General features: G+C 31.2%; 1 protein-coding gene and 1 long non-coding RNA gene across 3 annotated transcripts; both read right to left on the reverse strand.

The window, feature by feature from the left end:
* Positions 1–3,189: 3,189 nt before the first annotated feature.
* On the reverse strand, positions 3,190–4,637 carry LOC112905354. 2 transcript variants are annotated; one of them, XR_003231727.1, is made up of 3 exons: positions 4,549–4,637; positions 4,152–4,359; positions 3,190–4,015 (listed from the first exon to the last, which is right to left on the reverse strand). It is a non-coding gene; the product is annotated as an uncharacterized LOC112905354 (long non-coding RNA). The 2 variants fall into 2 exon arrangements; XR_003231726.1 differs by having other exon boundaries at positions 3,190–4,359.
* A 1,274-nt stretch (positions 4,638–5,911) lies between these two features.
* LOC108743094 (UDP-glucuronosyltransferase 2B15-like) lies at positions 5,912–9,330 on the reverse strand. Its single transcript, XM_018478521.2, has 3 exons — positions 8,550–9,330; positions 7,516–7,735; positions 5,912–6,233 (listed from the first exon to the last, which is right to left on the reverse strand). Exons 1-3 carry the CDS (start codon positions 9,319–9,321, stop codon positions 5,966–5,968), a joined length of 1,260 nt encoding a protein of 419 aa, XP_018334023.2. The 5' UTR covers positions 9,322–9,330; the 3' UTR covers positions 5,912–5,965.
* Positions 9,331–9,450: the final 120 nt, after the last annotated feature.

A 9,450-nucleotide genomic window follows, 5' to 3' on the forward strand; every position in this document is an offset into this window, starting at 1 on the left:
ATTAATACAATACTGTACTTTTTTATTATGTTTAAATACTAGAATATGATATACGAAAAGTACAAACTGGTTGAACTGTAAAAAAAGTGCATTTTTAATTCATTAAGTATTAGTGCTGTTTCTCTAAAGGTAACCAGTGAAGCATTGACTAATTTTCCTAATGAAAAGTAACTGAAGAATCAGTTATTATTCGCAAGAAATAAGTTACATTCAAATAAAAAGCAGTAATCAATATATTTCTCAGCCAACATTTTTAACTGATTTATCAGTTATTTTGTACTGATGTGATTAGTTACTTATGTTACTGTTCTATCAGTAAAAAGGGCCAGACGCTTTTGTGATTCTATTAATATGGTTAGTGACCTTCTACTTCCGATAATTTTTTTAAATTCTTTGGTTAGCCTGCCACACGTCTATTAGACCTGGGTTCTAGACCACGTTAATTTTACTCTTTCTTTTCTTTTGAATTTATGTTTATATATTTATTTTTTACTAATTTCATTAGTTGAGTTCAGTATTTTCAATTCACTAATTACTAATTCCGTTAATATTCACTAATTCCATTGATGTTATTTGGTACATCTGTGATTTGTGAATATTCACTAATAATTACCGATAATATCTAGAGATTTATTTTTAGAGAATGGAATTTTTGAGTCATTATTTTCTAAATTTTTGTATTTCAATATGAAAGGGTTACTTTAAAGTTTAAAAAATTAAAAGTCTCAATCAAAAAAAGGTAAGTTTTCATAAGCTAGTGTTAATTATATAATTCATTAATGTTTCGTACATGTTTAATTTCTGTGATAATTATTAATAAAAGATAATGGAATTGTTTTCTTAAGACGTTAATCAAATAAAATTCAGACGAGCGTGCGCACGAAAAGATTTAATACTTGTATCTAATACCTAATATTTAAAGCGGTGTAAATTCATTTTTCATACAAATGACTAACTTTGTGCTTAGAATGATATTAGCGACACGTGTAGTGTATTGTAAATGCTTCAGACATTATAGTTTATTGCCCATAATATATTTTTAAATTATCTTCTCTAATTTTAACTATTTGACTGTCTGGGCACGAGGCAGGTACCTACTAAACTAAATAAACAAATCGAAATATATATTTTCCTATTTCTAATTAACAATTATTAAGAAAACAATAATAGAATTAACTGAAAATCTGAAAAAATAGTATAAAATTGTTCCCTAGGATTAGCTTTAGTAGTAAATTAATAACCTCTTTTCGGTTTACCCTTTTTTTTTGGTCGAAGAGTACTTAGTTCATTCAAACTAATTAAGTTTGCTTTTAGATTTAATTAAAATAAATATATTCTGCTTTTACAGAAGTTATTTGAATTAAGATATGATTTCAGTCGTCAATTTCATATACAAATTAGAACCATGGCAAATCATAAACTACAAAAATTTTAAAGGGTACCAAATTGGATTGTTGTGATAGATTGCTTACAAAATTATTTAAAATACACATGTCCAAACTTTATGGAGAATAGCATTTTTAACGAAATATTTTACATACCAGCGCTCAACCCTTTTTCATAATCGTCAAGTACGATATCTCTCCATGTTTTTGGAGGATTTTCTAGTGTATACGGACTAATCATAGTGACGTGATGTCCCTTTTCCGCAACAGCCCTGAGTAGTTTTGCACCTAAAATGTAATGACTAAAACTCCGTACATGGAAAACGGCAAGAATTTTTGCACAAATCGCGTATTCAAAAATAGTCAATAAACAGAGCATAAACACGTACGATTTCATTTTTAAATAACTTCTATACTTTATTTAGACTGATCCGCTATAATCATGAACTGCTAATGAGTTTTATACTTAAGGAAAAAAAGGAGTAGGGAGCATCGGCATGAAAGTACCTATAGCAATTTATTATATGTAGGTACATATCATTATACTAATTCTAGTAGTTAATTCATCAAGTTTCTAGTAACAGATATTTCAAACTAGTTTTCTCAGTTACTTGCTTATAAAGGAAATTGAACGTTCATAGACAATTAAAACGGGTGAATAAACTATAATTTAAATACATATTATTATAAGAACGGATTAAGCTTTTGATCAGTGATTGATCGAAGCTACCAGANCGAGTTGCTATGTAACGAAATCATGCAACGGATGTTCCCCCTCTACTCGGCCACGTAGTCGAGTTCGTAGTGGGGATTGCTTGAGCCGTGAGAGCGCTTCAATGCAACGTTCGCTACAGGCAACTCCGGCATGTATAGTGTAAAAATTATATTCATAGTGTACAAATAATACCATTAAACCAATTGCTTAACCCCTATCCGGTATGTTTGTGTATTTGAAGAAGTTTCACTTCAGTAGCGTGTTGTATAATTACACGTTGTATTATTTTTTTTTTATAATTACAACATGAACTGTAATGTACCAAAGGAATATCATTTTCATGAATCAGTGTTAAATAATGTATAACTGTTTAGTACATTTTTATATAATTTTAGAATTGCATCCTGAAAATGTTGATTAAATAGTACCAGTTGACGAGTGTGCTCAATTTTAAAAAAAGGTTTGATATAGGTACCTCATAGTAATGTAAATTCAATATTTCATTTATGCGACTAACTGTTTTGTTTCGAATAGTATTTTCATCAGTGACTCGTGTAATTTGTCGTATATGCTTTAGGTTTATTGTCCGTGATATGTGGTTTGTTGCCCGTTGTATTGTTTAAATTATCTTCCTTAATTTTCACTATCTGGGCGACACGAGGCAAGTTAAATAAAAAAAATAATAATTTTGAAACTAACCTACAATATAAATGGCAGACGTTAATAATTTAGTTAATGTCTATTCACATCTATTTACAACAAAAGCGAAAAAATCTCTCCTTGGTTCTAACAATTTCTGACAAATGATATACTCTCTGAGAATTTGCTTTTATGGCAGATTAATAAGGTCCTTTAGGTCTGCCTTTTAATATTTAAAAAACTGTATTTAACTTACACTAATAAAATTTAATGCGTTTTTAAGAAAAGCAATTTGATTAATGATAGGGTAGAGACAAGGGATTGACAACTTGAAGAGTTGGACCACAACTAATATCTTCAAAACTATGACAACACTGCGTAAATATTAGGTACGGCTCCGGTTAGAAAAATGGTATATGTACTGCAGTAAGGCTTTCGATTGTTTCTTGGATGTTATTACCAAAAATCACATTAATTCCCATACGACACGTACGAATTCGGGTGTAATAATAACCTTGAATGTAATAGGGTAGACAATAGAGAGATGGACCTAGTAGTTTTACAAAAAATGCCAAACATATTATACATCCGCTAAACAAACGTCCTACTAAGAAGACTTGCACTTCACAAGATCAAACTTTTGCCATCAATGCTGTAATTTAGAGTGATATAGGGGCGAATGAAGCAGTTATATCATTTCTTATACTTTTGAATCAATTATTATTCGTCCAGCACCTTCAAAAATACGATTATACACATCACCTGAACAATGCTGATCATCTAGGAACAGAACTTTACGCAAAAAATTAAATGTGTGTTCCTGGGCCTAATACAGGTATGATTTGGCGGTGCAACTTCTTTTGTCAAAAAACATTAATGATGAAGAAGGTATATATTTAAGATTTGGACTTCCAGTTCCCCGATTTGAACGGATTTATATAGATAACTCTCCTAACTGTATCGTATGATTTCTGTCGTCAATTTTATAGAATTATTATAAAATAGGCGTCAACCACGGTAAAAATGAAACAAAAATATTTTGAACGATACCAAAATCATTTGATGTGATACATTACTTTTATAATTATTCTTATGTGTTAATACTTCTGAAGAATGTCATTTATAAGAACCTTTTTTTACATACCAAAACTAAATCCTTTTGTAAGATCTTCAAGTACGATATCTCTCCATGTTTTTGGCGGGTTTTTTAGTGGAAACGGACTAATCATGGTGACATGATGTCCCTTTTCTGCAACAGCTCTGAGTAACTTTACACCTAAAATGTAATGACTAAAACTCGGTGCATGAAAAACGGCAAGGATTTTTGCACCAATCGCGTAATCAAAAAATGTCAATAATAAACACAATATAAACCAAAACACTTTCATTTTTAAATTAGTAAGGTGCTATACTTTGATTAAACTGATCCGCTATATCTTTGGAGAATAAATGCCTGGAACAGCATCCTATCCTATAATACAGTAGCGTTGTCGAGTAGGAACTGTCCAATTACACCCATCTTCTCTCTCGTTCATACAGTAATGGCGACTTGGTAACCGAGCATAGGGTTATTTTATCTGTTATATGCAGTAATTCTTGATTGGTGCCATCTCTTGAAAACTATGAACAAAAAAGTAGTTTGTAATTCTATTTTATTTCAATTAACCATTAACAAATAATGACTAACAGAGAACTGATAGAAGATTTTTATTAATTACAAAGTTATACCGACGTTTCACCCCAGATGGAGGGGGGAGTTTTAAGACTACAAACGTCGTAAATAGAAAACTTTGTAATCTATTAACTTACTCGATTTTTAAAGTTGGAAGTACTTCTAAATAATTCGGCGTGTACATACAAAACTACATTAATTTTCAAAGGAGATATTAATACACAAAAACGCACATACCTACAGATAAAATAATAAACAGAACAAATAATTAAAAATGCACTTCAATTAAAAAGATAGCAGGATTGTTTAGATAAAATGATAAATAGATGAAAGTTAAAAAACGCGTGGTGTAATTAATACTAAACGTTTACAATAGGATTAAATGTAGTAATTCAAAAACAAAGATGAACCATAATTTAAAAAATTGAAGGTATTAAAAATAAGAAAAAAGGCAAGATTACTTTTGTGAGATTGTAATTATTAACAAATAAATTATTCTCAAAGTCAGATAAGGAATTCATAGCCCTGTTTCTAAGCAGGAGTACAAAGGAATGCTCCAAAAAGGCGGTTTTATATAGGAATGGTATGATTTTTGTAATAATTTTCACAAAGTCTATTTGTTTGACCGTAATATAGTTTAGAACAGCGGTTCCTAATTTTATTTTGCTATGGAACCCCTTCTAACCCACCCCTTTTTGGGCGGAATCCCATCTTGACAAAAAAGAAACTTGATCATAGTTGTATATCTAAGACCCCTGTACAAATTGTAACCTTCAACTTAAATTTTGAATTCAAGATCTTTATTGCACGTATTTAATGTACACATTTTTACTTATAATAGTATTAAAATTAGGTTTAATGTCCGACAATTGAATTCGAAAATCCGTAGCGGCATCCAGTCTAGTTCTGAATATGTTTTTATTGTAAATATAAATTGAAAAGCTTCTCTGTAATCTGTAAATCGATACAAACCGAAGCAGGCACCGTAATAATCTTCTCAATAAGTTCGATCTAAAGGTCATTCAAATTTGCATCAGCTGATTCGATTTTTTGTTTTAAAGAGGATAATTAGGACAGTCTGGTTTAAAGATTAAATAAACAAACATTTAAGTAGTTTTAATAGAGAAATATAAAATTTACATACATTTGCACATAGTTTTAATGAAAATTTTAATATAGGTATTACATTTGGAAAACAGAGAAATATACCTCTAATCATTACAGATGAGGAAACAGATTGGTAAGTTACTTCGTAAGTATTTTGTGTTTATACATTCATTTGTTACTTTTGAACCAAAAAAGACACCGAATACTGAAATATAAACAAATACATTTAAAACGTTTGTTTTTTTATTATTTAAAATAGTTTCACACTTATACTCAAAGAGTAACATATATATATAACAACAGTTTTCTGAATATATGTAGGTACTTGTAGTGAGAAACAAAATAGTTATTATTTTTACTACCAAAGGTGTATATGTATATGACGACTTTTTTGGTTACCAAATAAATCGTTACCGTCTGATACAGAAAAGCAAATTGCAGCGCTTTTTAATCAATTTTTGATTTTCCTCTGTTTTTACAAAATTGTTTCAGACATACTACTATAAGTACAACTATAAATAAAATTAAAATAATAGCCAGCGCTAAAACGTCTAATAGAAAATACTGATACCATTTTAAATTTAAGGTAACAGATTTCAAATGTGGCGCCCCCTTATATCTAATAACATACTCAATCCACCATAAGGCTCTGTCGATAGGTTTTGTCTCTTGATCATGGAAAAGCTTAGATCGAAGTTTTACGTTTTCCTTGTATCTGTAACAAATAAAATTTATTTGTAAGTTAATTACAATCAAACGAAGTTTTCTGATGCAATTTGAATAATAGTTTTATAGTTCTTTTCGAAGTTTTCTTGAATTCAAAAGCGAAAGTAATAATTTTAATACCATTAGGGCTTGGTGCTTTTTAATCGTAGGCATTAGTAAATCGTTGTGCACACTCAATATCTTACAATTCTATTATTCTATCCTATTAAAGTGTTTCAAATTAAACAAAAATGATTTCTTAAAGATAAATGAAAAATTAGATGTATTAGCTTCCATCCCTCTACACGTTCATAAACTATATGCTTAAAATGATCCAAAGAACGATATATTTAAAAGCTAAAGCTAAAAACATATGTTTACAAAAAAGTTATACCTAGTTAGAATTACGTGAATTATGTCTCTATTTTAAAATTTAGCCTAGACAAAAATTTATTGTATTGATTAATTTATTTATTTTTGTGGAAAAGGTGCAGTTTGCGTTACTTTCCATAAATTGTTTTCGAGTGTTGAAATACGCTCAACAACACAAAATTTGAAAGAACCAATCAACCCGAGATAAAAACGTTCAGTCTCTCAGAGTCTCTGAAAGCGAGACTTGAGTCTCCGTCTCTCATCGAGTCTTTCTGGTGTCGCTGAGAGGGACTGTCGAGAGACTGTCAAAAAAACTGTTTAGCGTTTCTGAACGAGAGACTCGAGTCGCTCATAGAGAAATTTTCATTTCGTATCTAGTCTCTGAACAAGAGACTCGAATCTCTGAACGAGAGACTCAAATCTCTCAACAAGTGGTGTCTCGATAGATATGGTTAAAATTTTCTAAGTTCAACATAATTCAGAGATCCCAGTCTTTCTACGAGAGACTCGAATTTCTTAATTTTCAGTTTTATTCATTCCGTCTCTCTGTAAGAGACTCAAATCTCTGAATTAACAATTTTATCGTTCGACTCTCTCATACAGAGACTGTGAGAGATCCGTAAAAACACCTAGGCAATAACTGAGAGACTGTGAAATACTGTGAGAGACTGGAGAGAGACTGAAAATATTTGTCTAGGGAAATTATGGACAAAATTGACAATGTAGTATCTGAAACTGGCTAGTCGCGTCTACAAAATTTAAATTGCCACTGACATCTACTATGTACCATACATTCCCATAAACATAAACCTGCATTGATATCTTGTGATCCAACTATATGAGTAGTATTCGATATATTATAATTTTCAACATTATACATACAGTTTCTATTATGCGTCTATTATTCAAATTATACTTACCTAGTATTAATTAATAATTCATTTATAAGATAACTGAAATTCTCCTCAGTTATATGCGTATAGTAAAGTTTTAAACCATAGCCCAGCGATTCAACATCTGCAGCGTTCATAAATTGCTCCGCAAAAATTGGTATGACTAGGAGAGGTACACCATGGTAAATTGCCTCTATAATGCTTAGCAAACCTCCATGAGTGATAAATAATTTTAAATTTGGATGTGCTAAAATAGAAACAAACTACTTTTAAACAGAAAGTTATTTATTGAAGTTAGAAGATTTCCGCAAAAATCTGTTTTTATTTATTGTACAAAAATTTCCATCAACATTGAAATCATCAAACGCAACTAATTTATGTAATGTGTTGGTGGTTACAATGAATTTACGTTACGATGATTTTAGTGTTTGTCAAGATGTGATTTTAGGTATCTTGGAAGTTAGATAAGACAGGACGGAAGGAGTAGTAAAAAAATTATGAAAAGATTATTAAAGGTGTATGTTTGGAGCGCGGCGTTGTACGGGTGCGAAATATGGACGGTGGGCGCGATGGAAGAGGAAAGTTAGAAGCGTTCGAAATGTGTTGTTACCGCGAATAGAGAAGGTTAGAAATGAGGAGTCATTAGAAAGAATAGGAGAACAGAGGACTCTATGGAAGTCAATATAAAATAGGCGAGATAGGTTGGTAGATCTAGTCAGAGACATATTACAGGCAGAAACAGGAGTTAGGAGTACATGTAGATCTAGATTTGATTACTTGTCACAAATAGTTAAGAATGTGGAATGTTATAGTTTTAGGGAAATGCGAAGATTAGCCAGGGACAGGAAAAAGTGGACGTGCGTGTCCAAACAGTCTTAGGACTGATAACCTTATAATGATGATGTGAATTTCTGTGAAATTCTACCTACGTTTGTTGTTTGTGATCAACAACAACTTTAAATTAATTACAAAATGGGTGAAAATTCTGACCACTTTTAATATAAATGCTACTACAAATAGGTGTTAGATAAGCCTACTTCATCTTATATGTATCTATTTACCTAATATATCTTGCTGTGGAACCCATTTTTCAAATCTCACATTAGGTGGCAAGGTAAATGTACTATTTTGGTCTTCCCATTTCCAAACAACTTTCTGTTTAAGTTTCGAAAATACCCGTAAAATAATATCTCTTGTTTCGGGAGCCATATCTTTTGATTGACATATTGATCCTAGGCTAAAATAAATAACACCATCGGAGGCATCATCCATATACTCCTTCAGGCCTTTGGATAATGGTTTGGGAGGACTAACATGAAATCCACCTATTTCAATCATGTTTGGAACAGATGGTACCGCATATTTGATACTGACATGGGTGTTCATAAAGATTAAAGACGCATTATAATATAAATCCTCCAATGAAGGGGCATTTGGAAATGTCTCCCTCAAGATGCTTCTGTGCTTCGGAAGTACGACGAAATGTCTGTATAGCTTGACAAAACAATCAAAGAATGTGTTGTGGAATCTTTGCCATAATGTCATGCTACTGGCGTAATGTAAATATAAATCAGGAATGTAAGCGGTATATCCAGGGTTACCGGCCATTTCAATGGTCCATCTCGAATATCCAATCGTACTAAGTACTATGTAAGGAGCATTGAATCGATGTGATAGTCCAAATAAGGCTTCATTCATAAATCTCTCAAATATAATCAAATCAAACGTTTCGTTCGAATGTATCAGTGTTTTGAACGAAGGATGTGTTACAACCTTTCGTGTCAATTCCGGTCCGAACGTACTGGCGGTTATTTCTTTTTGGAAACCGGACATCGTGGACAACACGACAATATTTTGTTCTTAAAAGAATAATATTATTAAATTTGTAACTGATTATCTATAAACGTAAAATCTAATCTAAACTACTTAATAACCATAAATCATAAATTAACCAACTACCTA

The sequence above is a fragment of the Agrilus planipennis genome, unplaced genomic scaffold (assembly GCF_000699045.2).
Source record: "Agrilus planipennis isolate EAB-ADULT unplaced genomic scaffold, Apla_2.0 scaffold420, whole genome shotgun sequence".
Lineage (NCBI taxonomy): Eukaryota > Metazoa > Arthropoda > Insecta > Coleoptera > Buprestidae > Agrilus > Agrilus planipennis.